Here is an 18,209-nt window from a genome sequence, read left to right on the forward strand (position 1 = left end):
ATGTGGAGTCAGGCCTCCCCACCCAAATAAATCTCATAAACTCTATACAGGGAGGGGGAAACTTTCTTTATTGGAAGGCAACAGTAAGAACGAGGCGGGTAGCTGACTCGGAGCAACCCGAGAGGTGGCCGAGAAGTCTAACAGGTACAGAAGTCGATCTTCAACAGTCGCTACACCATGTTAGGGGCGGGCGGTTGTGAAAGTGGGTCTACTGTACAGGGAGGGGGCTGTGTCCCCCCTCGGGGCGCTGGTGGTCTTCAGACACCCCCCTCTTGGGGTGTTTGGGCAGGAAAGGAGGGCGGCTTCGTGTTTTGAAATGGGTGGGCTGGGCAAGGGAGTGACACTACAGAAGAGTCGGTCTCCTTAGCTCCTTTTCAATCTTGCCCGAAAGGTATGTACAAAAATAGAAAAGGCCCAAATAATTTCTCTTCTTGCAAGGCCTGGAAAGAACACTCTTGGGAGCAGGTTAGCCCTCTGTATCCCGACGGGCAGAAGTGGAGGGGGGGTCATCTGGGGCAGGGGGGTCAAGAGGTACAGTAGAGAGCCTCAATTCACGCGGCCAGGCCGGGGCTCAGATGCTGATGGACGACTGGCTGGGCTCCCTCGGCTCTGAGCGGCGTTAAGCTTTGGGAGGAAAAAAGAAGGGTCAGGCTGGATGCAGGGGGCAGCAGAAGCCCACGGGTCCTGGGCTAGCAGGAGGGGGGGGGGTTCCATGCCACACGTAATGAAATGACAGGGGAAGCAGACCCTTCCTGCAGCCAGTGGGGAGGCGGGTACCCTTAGGTACCCACTGGGCAGGGCTGCCCCCACGAAGATGTCCACCTGAACGAGAGGTTGCCCCAGTTCCTGCCCTCCTTTGCACTGGCCTGGCAACCTCAAGAGACCCTTCCCCCCTTTCTAGCTTTCCCCGTGCCAAAGGGAAGGGTTTGGCTAAAGCCCTGGGGCCAAGCAGCCTGCCGGCTCCCCACACGTTTGCCCCACGGCTCGTGGAAGCCCTTCTGCCTTAGCATCTCGGGGAGATGGGCAGAGCCACGTCTTGCCGTCCTCGCCAGGCAGTCGCTGGCAGCCCTCGGGCAAGGGTACAATAACGCCGTCACACAGATTGAAAGGGAACCGGAAATGGAACGAGGGGCTTCCTCCCCCCTCCCCAACAGCCAGGGGTCAGACCCGGCAGCTTGCCCACTTACTTTCGTCCCTGGCCTTCATGCGGGCGATGAAGGAGTAGCTCTTGTTCCTCCGGTAGTTCTCGTAGGGGTCGTCCAGGGCCACCCCCACGCCCTTGTACTGGTCCCACTTGTCTCGGATGTCACCGCCTTTAATGGGGTCCTGGATCCCCTGCTCCTTGGCCCCCAGACCCCCGGATCCGCTCCACCCTGGGGAAAGGGAAAAGCAGGCGGTTGGCAGGAGGAGGGAGGGAGGTGGCGTCGGCGTCAAAGCACCTCTCTCTGGAAACCTCTGACCCAATGGCGGAGGAGCCCAGCAGCAGCAGAATCGGACCCAAAGGGTCCTGACGCGGCAGCGGCCAACTAGGCGCCCCCAAACCTGGACCCAGGCACCACAGCAGCGACTCGCCCCAGCTGTGGCTGGCGGGTGGCAGTTCTCTGCCCAGCCCTCAAACGCTCTACGTTGGCAGGCAGACCCTCAGAATTGTAGAGTCGGAAGGGACCCTAAGGGTCATCCAGTCCAACCCCTGGAATGTTTCACTCAACGTGGGGCTCGAACCCCCAACCCTGAGATTAAGAGCTCCGTGCTCTTACTGACTGAGCTGCCCCAGAGAGAGAAGGCCATTCCTTTGGAAGGCTTTTAATTCCACGTTACTGGGACCTTCGTATCTCCCCCTCACTCTTTCCTCCCAGGCCTACACAGTTCTCCCTTTCCCCATAAGACCCTCACAATGAGCTTGCAAGTTAGGCATTAGGGCAGGGAGTCAACGACCAGCCTTGGAGCCACCCAATTCCTGGCCGAGTGGGAATTTGAACCCAAGTCTTCCTAGCCGGAAGCTTCTTCTTGATGCTGAAGAATGGATGCTTTTGAATTCTGGTGCTGGAGGAGACTCTTGAGAGTCCCATGGACTGCAGGAAGATCAAACCTCTCCATTCTGAAGGAAATCAGCCCTGAGTGCTCCCGGGAAGGACAGATCCTGAAGCTGAGGCTCCAAGACTTTGGCCTCCTCATGAGAAGAGAAGACTCCCTGGAAAAGACCCTGATGTTGGGAAAGATGGAGGGCAGAAGGAGAAGGGGACGACGGAGGACGAGATGGTGGGACAGTGTTCTTGAAGCTACCAGCGTGACGGAGGCAGTGGAAGACAGGAGGGCCTGGTGTGCTCTGGTCCAGGGGGTCACAAAGAGGCGGACACCACTAAACAACAACTTCCTAGCCGGACACCCTCTAACCACCCGAGGAATTGAACAGGCCCCCTAGACTGACCCCACCCCTGACGGACAGAGCCAACGGGCACCAGGATGCCTTACCCATTTTCACCAGCATCTGGTGCCCCTTGTTCTCCTCTCCGAGTCTCGATTCGGGGATGGGGGGCCCCGAACTGGATCCCAATCCGGCCGAGGAGCTACAGACGGGGCGGGAGAAACCGAGGAGAAGTGAGGATTATCGTGTCGATCCCTCAACCCCCAACCTTCCCCCCCCCCAGCCCCTTCGCCGAGTCAAATCTTACGGAGGCGTCTGGCTGCGGGATCGGGACCGGTGCCGCCTTCCGGGGGAGTAGGACTTTGACCGGGACCTGGACCGAGAGCGGCTCTGAGAGGACCGAGAGCCGCTTCTGCTCCTGGGAAGGAGGACGGGGGAAGAAGCAAAGTCAGCCCCTCTCTCTCAGGAAGAGACTGCCCTAAAACTGTCTATCGAAAACCGTCTAATTTGTCAGCGCCTAAATGATATTGAGCGTCAGAACAACTTGGCCACAATCAGGAGATTTTGCCCATGGTGTGACTATTTTCCACCTTCCCATTTTGACTCTCTGGCACCCTCTCTCCATAACTGGGCAATTCTAAAATATAGACGCGCTTTGACTCTCGCAAGATTGAATGTCTTGCCCTCGGCTGGACTTGAGGGACGATGCCAATAGATGCCACACGAAAAATGTCCCCATGGAGATGGCCGTCCCGAATCGGTGGCACACGCCCTTCTGGCTTGCCCTCTTGATAAAGACGTGAGGAATGAGATTATCACCCCTCTTTTATTGTCCATCCCAGGTCGCCCAGCCACTGGCCCAGGGTCCTTTCTCTGGGCAGATCAAGATGAACAAGTGACAGCAAAGGTGGCAAGGTTTTTTAGCTGGGGCAATCAGAATAAGATCCACTATTGATTCAAAGCCCTAAAATGTATTGTATATAATTGACTTTTTATTTCTATTCTTCGTATGTCGTATTGTTTTATTGCTACAGCCGACAGCTGGTGCAAATATTCTGTCAGGGCTGCCTCTAGGTCCCAGCTCACAGAGGACCAACGCTAGGCTGTAGTTATGTACAAAAGTCTTTATTGATGTTCAGTTTCCATTTCAAAGCCGTAGCGTGCAGCCCTACGTCTTAAACCCTAGACCGGCGAAGTACCGTCTGAGTCTCCTCCCCTCTGACACCAGTTTAAGATCCTAGCCCTGCTCCACCTTTTACGCTGCTCTCTTCTCCTCTGGGTCCTCCTGCCCGCTGGGGCATCCCCCTTTCTGGACTCTTCCGACGCTGAGCTCCTCCCCCTCCCTCCGGCGGGCTTTAGGACCCGGTTCCCAATCCTCATTCTCTGCTGTCCCGTGCTCCTGTACATTTGAACTTGCCTCTCGCGCCAACCCAGTGACCTTCCTCCTACTTCTGTCACTGCTTCCCTCTTCCGGTACACTGGCCGGATCTGACCTCCCCTCCGTTGTATGACTCTCCAATGGAGGTGTGGTCAGCCCTGCCTTATCTTCTCTCCCTGGTGGGGAATGCACTGGCCCCGATCCTTGGGACTTTCCCCCCCACTCTGCTCTGGTGGGGAAGCTGGTCCTGATTTCCAACTACTGCTCTGGGAGTCCCTGCTGCCCCCTTGCTCCTGGGACGTTCCCCTTGGGAACCCCCTACCCCTGGCCACTGGCGCCCCCTTCTGTGAATCTTCCGACTCGCTGGAGAGGCTCATGGAATCCCTCGGTTCACTGTCCTCTTCTCCTATGCTCCCCTCGGATTCCTCCCCCTCGCTCTCCATCTCCTCTCCTCCCTGTGCCTCTGCTCCTGAACCCCTGACATATTCATTCATTCATTCTTGGCTGCCGCGGCATCTTATGGCGGTGACTTCCACTGGCTAGCCGCACGTCATGAAAAACGACCAGTTCCTTCCCCAAAAAGCTTCAAAGGCAAGTGGGCTGAAGAAGAAGCCGGCCGGCCACAAAGGCAACGTCCACAGCCCCCCCCCCCCAGTCTTGCCAACCTGCCCCCGCGCCAGCGAGCGAGACCCAGGCCCCTCCTGCCCTGCCCTTCCTCCTCACCTGGACTGGGAGCGAGAGTAGGACCGCGACCGGGAGCAGGATCTCGACTGGGATCGGGAGTAGGAGCCGGAGGACTTGGACGACCTCGAGTTGGAGCGCGAAGAGGAACGGCCACGGCTCTTGGACCGGCTGCTGCGGGATGGCGAGGGGCCGCTGGGCAGGGAGAAAAGGGGGGGGGGTTCCTGAGTGGCGCTGTGCCATCGCCCTGGACTCCTGCAGCCAAAGCGCCAGGGTACCTCGGCTGAGCTAGGAGACCCCCCCCCCCAGCCCAGAGGGCAGAATCCCCTCCCCTCCAGGTGAGGGCCGTGCTCGGTTTGGATACAGGGAGGGGGTCCCTCTGCACCTCCCCACTCCCCCTGCTGGCGGCACTCTGCACGCTCCCTGGAGCCCTGTGCCCACCTGTTCCTCTTCTCCTGCCCCTTACGCCGCCGGGCCCTCATCTTCGCCCGGAAGAACTCGTACAGACCGTTCTGCTCCCAGCCCTCGCTGTAGGAAAAAGAAGGGGGGGTATTTAAAAAATATATCATTAGGTTTTCATGTAATGTATTATTATTATTATTATTATTATTATTATTATTATTAATTGAAATTATATAGTGCCCTATAACTGGAGAGTCTCGGGGTGGTTCGCGGAATAAAATCAAGATGTAAAAACCACAGAAGACATAATAAAAAACAACAATCCATCACCATCATCATAGGTTACTAGTCTTATTTTTCTCATCCCATATCACTCGATAAGATGTTCTGTCTCCACTCCCCAAACTGCCCATTTGTTTCTAACATTACGCAAAGTATAAAATGTAAAACTGAAAATAACATATTATCGTTCTTCCGTTGCTCAAGTCATAAATCCATCTTTTGGTGTATTTTACATCTTTGTTGGAAGCCGCCCAGAGTGGCTGGGGAAACCCAGCCAGATGGGCGGGGTACAAATAATAAATTATTATTATTATTATTATTATTATTATTATTATTATTATCATCATCATCATCATCATCATCATCATCATCATCATCATCATCTTATATTGAACAAGAATAAAACAAAACAAAACAATAATAATTTATTTATACCCCACCCATCTGGCTGCGTTTCCCCAGCTACTCTGGGCGGCTCCCAACAGAATATTAAAAACCCCAAAAAACATCAAACATTAAAAATGTCCCTAAACAGAAGTCAGAAAGCCATCTTTCGAGTCTCTTAACTCTAGCAGTTAATTTTGCCATTTTGGCACAATCCATCCGTTTGTTAATCCATTCTTCTTTTGTAGCGATTGCTGCTTCCCAGTGGCGTAGCGTGGGTTGTCAGCACCTGGGGCAAGGCAAGTAATTTGCGCCCCCTAACCCGTGGATTTGCGCCCCCTAACCCGTGGATTTGCGCCCCCTAACCCTAACCCCCAGATGTTGCGCCCGGCCCCCCCTGCACCCCCCACGCTACGCCACTGCTGCTTCCTTCCACTTCTGCTGTTACATAAAAATCCTCACCGCCGCCGTTGCACGCATGAGCAGTTTTATCATCATTTTCGCTTTCTCTGGCCCAACTGAACCAGGGGGCGTTTTTCTAAAAAACAAGCCCTTTCTGGGCCTCGCCTCTCACCTGTTCCTTGGCCGGTCGTGCGAAGGGGGGCTGTAGAAAGCCTCCACGGCTGCCAGGAGCCTCTCGCTGGGGGGCATGGGGGGCGGCAGGCGGATATCTTTGGGGTCCAGAGGCTTGTAGTCATGATCCTCCAGCTAGGAGAGGAGAGGGAAGGAGCCGTCATGGCACACAGTCCGGCTGGAAAATAATTCCCTGCACCCCTGGGACCACGAAGGAGAGGCCACGGGGGTCGGGAGAGGCCTCCTCCTGCCCTTCTGGAGGTGGGGTGGGGGGGGCGGCTCCCCCCCAGGTCACTTACTTTGACCAAGGGGGCCATCAGTCCGGCGGGGAGGTCGAAGTAGGGGACGTTGGGCACCAGGCTGGGGTCGTCGTGGTTGACGTGGGGGGGCCCCTGCCTGCGCATGTGGGGGGGCTGCCCGTTGAACCCGTGGGGCGGGGGCCCGAAGTCAGGGTGCTGGGGGCCCCCCCAGGGAGGGTGCTCGCTGATCCCCGGGTGCGGCATGCGGTGGCCCGGGTGGTGGTGTGGGGGCCCGATCTCTGCAAAGAAAGGTAGAAGCTTCAGAACAGTCTGAGTAGCTGCAGGATCTGAGCACGGGACAACGCGTTGGAGCTACCTTCTTGGGGTGCAAGCGGGGGCAGTGTCTCTGGGGCTCCTGGGCTGCCCAGATGACAAGGCACACCCCCCCTCTGCCTCGCTGACGGGGGTCCAAAGGAAGGAAGTTTGGCACCAGCTTGGCAGAAGGAGGCGGACACGGCGCCATCCTCCCGCCTTAGGGACTCCGCTCTCAATTTGTGCAGGGTTTACCCCTTAGCCCAGGGGTCAGCAAACTTTTTCAGCAGGGGGCTGGTCCACTGTCCCTCAGACCTTGTGGGGGGCTGGATTATATTTTGGAGGAAAAAAATGAACGAATTCCTATGCCCCACAAACAACCCAGAGATGCATTTTCAATAAAAGAACACATTCTACCAATGTAAAAACACACCGATTCCCGGACCGTCCGCGGGCGATTGGGCCGGATCCAGCCTGCCTTAGTTTGCCTACCCATGCCTTAGCCCAGACTTCTTCAACCTTGGCCCTCCAGATGTTTTCGGCCTACAACTCCCATGTTCCCTAGCTAGCAGGACCAGTGGTCAGGGATGATGGGAATTGCAGTCTCAAAACATCTGGAGGGCTGAGGTTGAGGGAGCCTGTCTTAGCCTTTTCTCCTCCCGAAGATATCCCATAAGGCAGCTGAGGTTTCGGATCAGAGGGTCCCACGGGAATTAACCTCCCCTGAGTAAAGTTTCTTTCAACTGGGCACGGACCAGGGCTGGGCGACATATCAATATTACCGCTCAAAACTGCTTTGAAGTTCATACTGTGACATGTCGTTTCGCAATTTTTGGCCTGGAAATATATTGCGAATCATGTCGTCTATAGTTCCATCCTCATTTCAAACACTGCAATACCACGGCACGGCGGTTTCTGAAAGTCTCCATTGACAAATGTTTCAGAACTCAAACGCCGTAAACCCGGAAGCAAACGCTTTGGTTTTAGAATGCTTTTCGGAAGTCAAATGTGCCAAAGCGCGGCTTCTGAAGAGTTTTCCCAGAAGTAAACGCTTCTGTTTTCGAACATTTCGGAACTGGAACGGTCTTCCGGAACGGGTTATGTTCGAAAACAAAGATACCACTGTATCGTGAAGTTTAGCGGCAGATATATCATCAATGCGAAAACCAGATTATCATCCAGGCCTAGCAAATGACCCCCTTGCTCCCGGACCCCCCCGCCTTCGCCCCCCCTCCACTCACCCTGGGGGAAGTCGCCTTGGGGGTAGTCGAAGCGGTGTGGGTAGGGGGGCCGCTCGAAGGGGTGGCGCGGCGGGAAGTCATCCTGCATGAATCGCGGGGGGAAGCGGTTGAAGTTATGTGGGTGGGGCGGCTGGTTGAACTGGGGGTGCTGCTGGTGGGGTGGGAAGGGCCCCCGGAAGTGGGGGGGTCTCTGCATGCGGAAGGGCGGCTCCCTCTGGCCCCCTCCCCAGGGCGGCTGCTCGTGCTGGTTGTTCCAGGGGGCCTCAAACTGGCTGTTCCAGGCGGGTTCCGGCTGGCTGTTCCAAGGGGCATCGCGCTGGTTGCTCCAGCCGGGCTCCCGCTGCTCGCTCCACATCCCTTCATGGTTGCTGTTCCAGGGGGGGCAGTGCGGGGGGCCCTGGTGGTGGGGGAAGGGGGGCTGCTCGGGCGGCTGCAGGAGACAAAAGACCTTGGTTAGCGGGCGGGCTAACCCTCCCTGCCTGCAGACTGCCTGGCCAGAGTGGTGCATGCTCTGGTTATCTCCCGCTTGGACTACTGCCATGTGCTCTACGTGGGGCTGCCTTTGAAGGTGACCCAGAAACTGCAACTAATCCAGAATGCGGCAGCCAGACTGGGGATTGGGAGCGGAGACCATATAACACCAGTCCTGAAAGACCTCCATTGGCTCCCAGGACGTTTCTGGACACAATTCAAAGGGTTGGGGCTGACCTTGAAAGCCCTAAATGGCCTCAAAGGTCCAGTAGCCCTGAAGGAGCGTCTCCACCGCACCCCAGACACCGGGGTCCTCCACCCAAGGGCCTTCTGGCGGTTCCCTCCCTGCAAGAAGTGAGGTTACAGGGAAGCAGGCAGAGGGCCTTCTCGGTGGTGGCACCCGCCCTGTGGAACGCCCTCCCGTCAGATGTCAAAGAGATAAACAACTACCTGACATTTAGAAGACATCTGAAGGCAGCCCTGTTTAGGGAAGTTTTCAATGTTTGATGTTTTATTGTGTTTTTAATATTCTATTGGGAGCCACCCAGAGTGGCTGTGAAAACCCAGCCAGATAGGCGGGGTATAAATAATTATTATTACCAAGGTCCCCAGCCAAGCCCTCCTCTCCCGCTGCCCCCCCAAAGTACCTGCTGCTGCGCCCAGGGGGTGACCGGGTGTGGCTGCTCGAACCAGGGCGGCTTGTTGGGGGGAATGTGGTCGTGGGGGCCGGGCCCCCGGGGTCCAGGCGTGGCAGGGTCGGCGGCCCCGGCCCCCGTGGCCTCGTACTCGGCCGAGTCCGGCAGCGGAAGCTGCGGCTTCCCTTCGTCTGAAACAAAGGCGGACGTGAGAGCCAAGCTCCTGGGAGGGGGGTTGTGGCTCGGAAAGAGGGCAGGGTACACCCCCCCACGAACGGGGACCCCAAAAATACCTGTGGGGGTGATGGGGGCGGCTGGTGGAGCAGGGGCAGGGGTGGCCTTCACTTCGCTTTCCGGAGGTGGGATCTGCAGTTGGGGCTGCTGCTGTTGCTGCTGTTGCTGCTGCTGCTGCTGGCTGAGGCTGCTGACAAATTCCTCGTGCTGCGTTTTGAGGGTCTGGATCTGTTGCTGGAAGGCCACTTGGACCGGCTGGACTACGCTGCCAAACTCCATGATCAGGGTGGCCTGCCGGGACCACGCCGAAGGGGGTGGCATTTGCAGAGAGAGAGGAGGGGGGAAGGACAGAGAATGATAATAAATGATAATAAATTTGTATTTATACGATATATGATATCTTTATTGTCATTGTCCCATACAGAACAATGAAATTGAAAAACTACATAAAACATTCAAAAACCCCTAAAAACACTGAAACCCCATTTCAAAATACACTATACTATAAAATACACCCCGCGGTTCAGAAAACTGGGCTCAGGGCGGCTAACAACAGATTTAAAACACTTAATTGATGCAACAAAAAACAGCATAAAATACAGTATGAAATGTGAATAACAATAAATTCAGAATAATTTAGGGGGGTGGAAAATCCATCCCATAAACATTAGATGATCACCAGGGCTAGCTGGCTAAATTTAGTCCTGTTTGGGCCAGCGAGGAGACCAGGGGAGAATTAGCTGTGGGATCCCAGAGCGGGGAAACTTCATAAAAAGGGGAAGGGAAGGAAGGGGAATAAAAAGATGAGGCTAAGTTCAAATTGAAAGCCAAGCAGATCCCGTTCGTATCCAGAGGTACCACTGTATCTGACTTTTAGAAGACAGCTGAAGGCAGCCCTGTTTAGGGAAGCTCTCAATATTTGGTGAATCATTGTATTTTTAATATTTTGTTGGAAGCTGCCCAGAGTGGCTGGGGAAACCCAGCCAGATGGGTGGGGTAGAAATAATAAATTATTATTATTCTCCAAAATCTCTTCCTGAAGAAGAGAGCTGCTTCGGGGGAAGACCTGGCCGTTTGCTATTACTGCCACCCTCTCGGCCTCCTCCTGCTCCCCTCCCTCACCTGGTACTGGCCCAGTCCGAGGGCCGGGCTCTGGAGTTGCTGGATGATGGCCTCGTCGAAGTAGCCGTTCTTCTCCCACAGCTGAAGGAGCTGTGGGAAACCAAGAGGGAGAGAGGGGCTGTTATAGGGCTCTGGGGCTCCAGGCAGGGCCCTGGGCACCCCCGAGGCCACGCCAGGGCAGCTCACCCGGGCAATCTTCTGCTGCTTGTCCTCCTCCACGGCCAGGAAGCTGGTGCAGTAGATGGGGACCACCACTTTCTGCAAGGCGGCCAGGAGGTCCCGCTGTTGCTTCCGCTGGCTGGGAAGGAAGAGAGAAGAGGGGGGAAGAAGGGGAGCTTCAGAAAGTTTGGCCAGAGGTTCAGTTTGTTGCCCTCTGGGGTCCTGCCTTCTGGAGCAGCAGGAAACAGACTGGCTCCATCTTGCCTGCAGATATCTCTGGTTATCTCCCGCTTGGACTACTGCTATGCGCTCTACGTGGGGCTCCCTTTGAAGGTGACCCAGAAACTGCAACTAATCCAGAATGCGGCAGCCAGACTGGGGACTGGGAGTGGCTGCCGGGACCACATAACCCCGGTCCTCAAAGAGCTACACTGGCTCTCAGGATGTTTCTGAGCACAATTCAAAAGTGTTATTGCTGACCTTGAAAGCCCTAAACGGCCCAGCAGACCCAGTAAAGGCAGGATCTCACCAGTGGTGGAGGACGTCGTTGATCAGGTAGATCAAGTGGAGGCGCAACTCGAAATGCGCCCCCTCAGCAGTGATGCGGTTGCGCAGGTGCCCGGCCATCAGCTCGCAGTGCTGCGGGGACTTGGCGTTGCTGAACATCCAGTTCTTGCCGGCCTGTGGATAACAAAAGGGAACAGTCAGAGGCAGTTATGGGGAGAAAGTGCCCCACAAAGTCTGGAAGAGAGGTTCCCGGGGCAGCAATGCCTCTGGGGAGAGATTAGGGTTTTTTTTTAATATTCCCTTATTTTATTTTCCCTTTAATTTTTTTGGGGGGCCCCCAAGAGTGTGGCCCTAAGCTGGAGCTTGCTTAGCTGATACGTAAATCCGGCACTGGCATAGATAGATGAGAGAGAGAGAGAGAGAGAGAGAGAGAGAGAGAGATGATAGATAGATAGATGATAGATAATATTTTGGAAATGTATATCCAGTTGTTTTTCCCTTTAATTTTTTTGGGGGGGACCCAGCAGAGTGGGACCCTAAGCTAGAGCCTGTTTAGCTTATACATAAATCCGGCACTGGCATAGATAGATAGATAGATAGATAGATAGATAGATAGGAGAGGGAGGGAGAGGGAGAGGGAGAGGGAGAGGGAGAGGGAGAGGGAGAGGGAGAAAGAAAGAAAGAAAGAAAGAAAGAAAGAAAGAAAGAAAGAAAGAAAGTGTGAGAGGACTGATACATGAGAGATAGATAGATAGATAGATAGATAGATAGATAGATAGATGATAGATAATATTTTGGAAATGTATGTCCAGTTGTTTTTTTCCTTTAATTTTTTTGGGGGGACCCAATAAGAGTGGGGCCCTAAGCCAGAGCTTGTTTAGCTTATACATAAATTTGGCACTGGCACAGATAGATAGATGAGAGAGAGGGAGAGAGAGGACTGATACACGATAGATAGATAATATTTTGGAAATGTACACCCAGGTTTTCTTTCCCTTTACATTTTTTGGGGGCCCCCAAGAAAGTGGGGCCCTAAGCCAGAGCTTCTCTAGCTTATACGTAAACCCAGCACTGGTCTTTAGGGAGAATCCACAGCTGGACCCAAGAGTGCACCCTCTGGGGCAGAGCGCTGCGACACGTGGCCTTCGGTGCCTTTTGGGGGCAGCCCCCCTACGACATCAGGATGCAACCCCACCCCCAAGCCCCGCCTACCGAGATGGCGTCTTTGGTGCAGGTGTCGATGATGGGCTGGAGCAAGTTGTCGAACTCGTTCATGTCCAGCTGGGTCTCCTCCAGGACCTTCTGCATCTGCTGTTCCACGGCCAGCGCGATGGCGGAAGTGATCTGCTCCTGGGGGTGGGGGGAGCGACAAGGGTCTTGAAGGCAGAGCTGGGTGGCGAGAGAGCCCCCCCACCCACACCCACCTCCGAGCGAGGCCCTGGCACCTTCCTGACCCTTGAGGGCTACCGTGCCCCTTAACGGACTGGTATGCAGTTGTAAATACAGTGGAACCTCGGGTTAAGTACTTAATTCGTTCCGGAGGTCCGTACTTAACCTGAAACTGTTCTTAACCTGACGCACCACTTTAGCTAATGGGGCCTCCTGCTGCCGCCGCCACATGATTTCTGTTCTCATCCTGAAGCAAAGTTCTTAACCTTAATAATAACCTTAATAATAATAACCTTAATAATAAGGTACTATTTCTGGGTTAGCGGAGTCTGTAACCTGAAGCGTCTGTAACTTGAAGCGTATGTAACCCGAGGTCCCACTGTACTGACATCGGGACCGCTGGAGGGGATGGGGGGAAGTTGACTTTGAACTGACTTTTATCTAAGTTTATAATTTTTTAAAACAAACCAAATAGAAATTTAAAAAAAGAAAAAGTACAAAAATGCAAGTGCGCAGAGTAAAATGCAAAAAAAAAAAAGGAAGAAACGAGAAATAGTACCCATGTAGAAAACGAAACAGAAGAAGAACAATACGTATATATATTGAGCCAGGAGTTCTTGCTTGCTTGCTTGCCCTCACCTGTCTCAGAGCCAGCAGGTGCTGCTCCTGTTGCTGGAGGTTCCACAGGCTCTGCTGGATCAGCTCCTCCATGGAGGGGGTGCCCTGCGGCGTGGCGATGGGGGCAGCTGCCGCGGCCAGGGCAGGCTGGGGCAGGGGCTGGATTTGTGGGGCGGGCTCCAGATCTTGGCTCTGCTTGCACAGCACTGAAAGGGAGGGGAGGGAGATAGGGGCCCGTCAAGGACAGAGGCCAGCCACTCGAGGGAACAGTTCCAAACCCTGCGCCAACTCGGGGGTGTTGCGTGGGCTGCGGGTGCCCCTTCCAATAATAATAGTAATAGTAATAGTAATAATAATAATAATATATTTATATCCTCCCCACTCTGGGAGCTCCCAACAGAAATAATAATAATAATAATAATAATAATAATAATAATAATAATAATGCGATTTAAAAACTTCCCTAAACAGGGCTGCCTTCAAATGCCTTCTAAAACTCAGATAGTTGTTTATTTCCTTGACATCTGATGGGAGGGCGCCACCACCGTGAAGGCCCTCTGCAACCTCGCTTCTTGCAGGGAGGGAACCACCAGAAGGCCCTCGGGAGATGGACCCAGGCGTCCGCGCTGAACGATGGGGGTGGAAATGCTCCTTTAGGTCTACTGGGCCTTTGAGGCCATTTAGGGCTTTCAAGGTTAGCCCCAACCCTTTTTTTGGAAAAAAGATGGCAAAACACCTCCACTGATATGCGATGAGCCGGGTTGTGAGCCCCTACAGCAAAACTCACATTTGCCATTGGCAAAGGTTGGCTGATCCCAAGCCAAAAGGAGGGCTGGCTATAATTTGCAAGGGGGGGGGGGTGTTTCAAAGGGAAGGGAAGGAAATTCTTTCCCCAAAAAAGGTCGGGGGAGAACCAAAGATTCTCATGAAGCCCCTCTCTCCACCCAGTGCCAGATGCCAGGGCGGGTGCCTGGCGCCATTCGAAAACTGATACGCGCCATACCGATATTTCAAAACGTTCTACAGGGTTGCGGCTATTAAAAAGTCTCCTGCTATGAACCCCACCACCACCCTGGCCCCCCAAACTCACGCTGCTGCTGTTCCAGGGCCAGCTTGTACTTGTAGTAGCCGTAGAAGTCGCCCCCAAAGAGGAAAGAGAACTTGGGGTTCTCCTTCTGCTTCTCCATGGTCATCTTCTCGAACTCGGGACCGTTCCGCGCCACAAACTGAGCCAGCTTGTCGATGACATTGCGGAGCTCCTGGTCTGGGGGTTGCAGGGGGTGGGAAGGAAATGGGGGGGGGGACCAATCAAGGCTTGTGTCAAGGAAAAGGTCTTGACTTTCAGCTCTTTGCTGGGTCACAGGGAGCAAAGTAGCACAAAAGCCTCAGGAGCCATATCTACCTACAGTGGCGCCTTGGTTTAAGAACAGCTTAGTTTATGAACAACTTGGATTAAGAACGCTGCAAACCTGGAAGCAGGTGTTTTGGTTTGCGAGCTTTGCCTTGGAAGCAGAACATGTTCCGCTTCCTGTATAGTGTAAATTGAGTCCCTTGCTGCTATGGGAAAGCATGCCTTGGTTTAAGAACGGTTTTGGTTTAAGAACAGAATTCCAGAACTGAGTAAGTTCGTAAACCAAGGTACCAGTTTCGATAGACAGATATGGGGCTATCAATAGATAGATAGATGGATAGATAGATAGATAGATAGATAGATAGATAGACAGATATGGGGCTATCAATAGATAGATAGATAGAGAGATATGATATAGATAGATAGAGAGATAGATAGATGAGATAGATAGATAGATAGCTATAGAGAGATAGATATGGGGCTATCAACAGATAAATAGATAGAGAGATAGATGAAATAGATATATGGGGTTATCAATAGATAGATAGATAGATAGATAGATGAGATAGATAGATATGGGGCTACCAATAGATAGATAAGAGAAATAGAGAGATAGATGAGATAGATAGATATGGGGCTACCAATAGATAGATAGATAGACAGACAGACAGACAGATAGATATGGGGCTATCAACAGATATGTAGGTAGGTGATATGGGGCTGGCCTTTGATTCTCAATCCCAGAACCCCTCCCTCGTTGTGACCCCAATGCACCTGCAAGCACCTGCCAAAGGCTTGCCCCCCACCCATCCAAATGCAAGATTTCGATCCTTTTTTTTCTTTTTACTGTATTGTCTTGTTTTATTCATTTGATTTAATTGAATATTGATTTCATTTCGTTTTTCCTTCCCACCCCTGGTCAGCCTCCTCCTGGGAGCAGGCATTCGCTCTCATCCCCTTAACTTGTTCTATTTTTATTATTTCGTCCCTCCCTCTCAGATCCATCTACAGCACTCAGAACATTTAATGGCAGGTGAAGATGATGGATTTTTCGGAGCTAGCCGACCTAACCGACCAGAAGGAGGAGGAATATCAGGAAGAATGGAATAAATTTAATGATTACTTAGTTAAATTTGTTAAGTTAAAATAACCGGAAACAGCTTGCAGATACTTAATAGGCTTAGGATTTTGTTTTTGTTCAGTGATGAATTAATATGTTTAATTCTACAAGGTGAAGATCTAAGGATGTTAATGTCGAAGTTAAATTTCATAAAAATTGGGATTTGGAAAATCGTTCAAAGGGCATGCAATGAAATTCAACCGAGGGGAAGCGAGGAAGACACTTAGCAAAGTGAATAAGTGTAATTTTCAATAAGGCTATGATTTATGTTTGTTTGTCTGTTTATAATATTGTGAAAACCAATAAAAAAAATTGGAAAAAAACCCAGAACATTTAATTTAAGGGGTTTTATAATTTCGTTCTCTTTCCCCCCCTCTCTGTTCCTGCGGGTCCCAACCACGCTCAGCCTCCCCTACTCAGAGTAGACCTATTGACATGCAAGTTCGGGGGGGTGGGGGGTTATCTTGGGGGGGTTCAGTTATTTTTTGGGGGGGTCTACTCTGAGTAGGGGGCGTGGCTAAAGGAGGAACCCCCCCTTTATTTCCCCTCCCCCCCCTCGGGGTCTCTCACAAGAGGCGAGGGGGGGGTCGGGAAATGGGGGGGGGTCTCCTCGTGCTCCTGCCCCAACCGGACCTCTGAGCATGCGCAGAGTGCCGGAGAGGGAGACCCCACCCCACCCCTACCCCTCACGTGACCCCCACCCCAACCCCCCCAAGGGGGGGGACACACACTCACCTTCGGGCGGCGGCGGCAGCGGCGGCGGCGGCATCTCCATGGCGGCGGCGGCGGCGGCGGCGGCGACTCGAGCGGCGCCTTCGAATGGCTGGCTAGGCCCCGGGCGGCCGTCAAGCGCGGCGGCGGCGGCGGCTGCTGAAAAAGGGGGCGGCGCTCCGGCACGGCGGCCGCCGAGCGAGGTTGCTGTGGAGACGCGGGCCACGCCCACCCGCCGAGGGAGGGAGGGAGGGAAGGAGGGGAAGCTGCGCGCGCAGCTCCATTCATAAGGAAGCGGCGCCTCATTCATAAGGCTGCGAGGGGAGCGCCGCGGAGGTAATATAGAGGGCAGGGGCGCCCGGCCGGGTTTAGGAATAAGCTGAGCAAATTAAAGGGGAAAAAACAACCTGGATGGACATTTCCAAAAATATAAATTTATTTATTTATTTATTTATTTTTCTTTCTTTCTTTCTTTCTCTTTCTCTCTCTCTCTCTCTCTCTTTCTTTCTTTCTTTCTTTCTTTCTTTCTTTCTATTTATGCCAGTGTTGGATTTACATATAAGCCAAAGAAGCTCTAGCTTAGGGCCCCACTCTCTTGGGGACCCCCCAAAAATTTTAAAGGGGAAAAAACAACCTGGATGTAGATTTCCAAAATATTATCTATCTATCTATCTATCTATCTATCTATCTACAGTGGCGTAGCGTGGGTTGTCAGCACCCGGGGCAAGGCAAGTAATTTGCGCCCCCTAACCCGTGGACGCGGGTGGCGCTGTGGGTTAAAGCCTCAGCGCCTAGGGCTTGCCGATCGAAAGGTCGGCGGTTCGAATCCCTGCGGCGGGGTGCGCTCCCGCTGCTCGGTCCCAGCGCCTGCCAACCTAGCAGTTCGAAAGCACCTCCGGGTGCAAGTAGATAAATAGGGACCGCTTACCAGCGGGAAGGTAAACGGCGTTTCCGTGTGCGGCTCTGGCTCGCCAGAGCAGCGATGTCACGCTGGCCACGTGACCCGGAAGTGTCTCCGGACAGCGCTGGCCCCTGGCCTCTTAAGTGAGATGGGCGCACCAACCCCAGAGTCTGTCAAGACTGGCCCCTACGGGCAGGGGTACCTTTACCTTTACCTTATCTATCTATCTATCTATCTATCTATCTCTCTATCTATCTACAGTGGCGTAGCGTGGGTTGTCAGCACCCGGGGCAAGGCAAGTAATTTGCGCCCCCTAACCCGTGGATTTTAGCACTGCGAGTGCGCCCCCCCCAGATGTTGTGCCCGGTGCGGCCAGCCCCCCTGCACCCCCCACGCTACACCACTGTCTGTCATCTATCTATCTATCTATCTATCTATCTATCTATCTATCTATCTCAGTGTTGGATTTGCATACAGTGGTACCTCGGGTTACATACGCTTCAGGTTACAGACTCCGCTAACCCAGAAATAGTGCTTCAGGTTAAGAACTTTGCTTCAGGATGAGAACAGAAATTGTGCTCCTGTGGCGCGGCAGCAACAGGAGGCCCCATTAGCTAAAGTGGTGCTTCAGGTTAAGAACAGTTTCAGGTTAAGAACGGACCTCTGGAACGAATGAAGTACTTAACTCGAGGTAACACTGTATAAGCTAAACTAGCTCTAGCCTAGGGCCCTGCTCTCTTGGGGGGCCCCAAAAAAAATAAAGGGGAAAAACAACCTGGATGTACACATGTACATTTCCAAATTATCTATCTATCTATCTATCTATCTATCTATCTATCTATGCCAGTGTTGGATTTACATATAAGCTAAACAACTCTAGCTTAGGACCCAACTCACTTGGGGGCCCCCAAAAAATTAAAGGGAAAAAAACAACCTGGATGTACATTTCCAAAATATTATCTATCTATCTATCTATCTATCTATCTATCTATCTATCTATCTATCTATCCCAATGTTGGATTTATGTATAAGGTAAACAAGCTATAGCTTAGGGCCCCACTCTCTTGGGGGCCCCAAATTTTTTAAAAGGGGAAACAACCCCTGGATGTACATTTCCAAAATATAAAAAAACCA

General features: G+C 52.9%; 2 protein-coding genes across 4 annotated transcripts in view; one reads left to right on the forward strand and one right to left on the reverse strand.

Annotated features, from left to right (window-relative positions):
* Positions 1–18,209, forward strand: part of NWD1 (NACHT and WD repeat domain containing 1) — a 134,762-nt gene that overhangs the window by 30,189 nt on the left and 86,364 nt on the right. The gene's annotated exons all lie outside the window — the stretch shown is intronic.
* On the reverse strand, positions 82–16,308 carry CHERP (calcium homeostasis endoplasmic reticulum protein). 3 transcript variants are annotated; one of them, XM_079960508.1, is made up of 18 exons: positions 16,199–16,308; positions 14,083–14,256; positions 13,014–13,198; positions 12,198–12,335; positions 11,008–11,159; positions 10,506–10,617; positions 10,320–10,409; positions 9,257–9,488; positions 8,976–9,154; positions 7,858–8,287; positions 6,365–6,603; positions 6,067–6,200; positions 4,866–4,952; positions 4,467–4,619; positions 2,673–2,783; positions 2,473–2,567; positions 1,188–1,373; positions 84–624 (listed from the first exon to the last, which is right to left on the reverse strand). In XM_079960508.1, exons 1-18 carry the CDS (start codon positions 16,236–16,238, stop codon positions 620–622), a joined length of 2,742 nt encoding a protein of 913 aa, XP_079816634.1. In that variant the 5' UTR covers positions 16,239–16,308; the 3' UTR covers positions 84–619. The 3 variants fall into 3 exon arrangements, with proteins under 3 accessions (XP_079816632.1, XP_079816633.1, XP_079816634.1); XM_079960506.1 differs by having other exon boundaries at positions 82–624; positions 8,976–9,488; XM_079960507.1 differs by having other exon boundaries at positions 82–624; positions 10,320–10,617.

This window comes from Podarcis cretensis, assembly GCF_951804945.1.
Source record: "Podarcis cretensis genome assembly, chromosome: 18".
Classification (NCBI taxonomy): domain Eukaryota; kingdom Metazoa; phylum Chordata; class Lepidosauria; order Squamata; family Lacertidae; genus Podarcis; species Podarcis cretensis.

Bases quoted from the DNA above. Each gene is read 5' to 3' on its own strand.
- CHERP (XM_079960506.1), bottom strand. From the start codon at position 16,238: ATGGAGATGCCGCCGCCGCCGCTGCCGCCGCCGCCCGAAG. The intron at 10,618-11,007 runs GTGAGATCCTGC...CTTCCTTCCCAG, and splicing joins AACGACGTCCTCCACCACTG to CCAGCGGAAGCAACAGCGGG. The intron at 2,784-4,466 runs GTGAGGAGGAAG...CCTCCTTCCCAG, and splicing joins TACTCTCGCTCCCAGTCCAG to GAGCAGAAGCGGCTCTCGGT.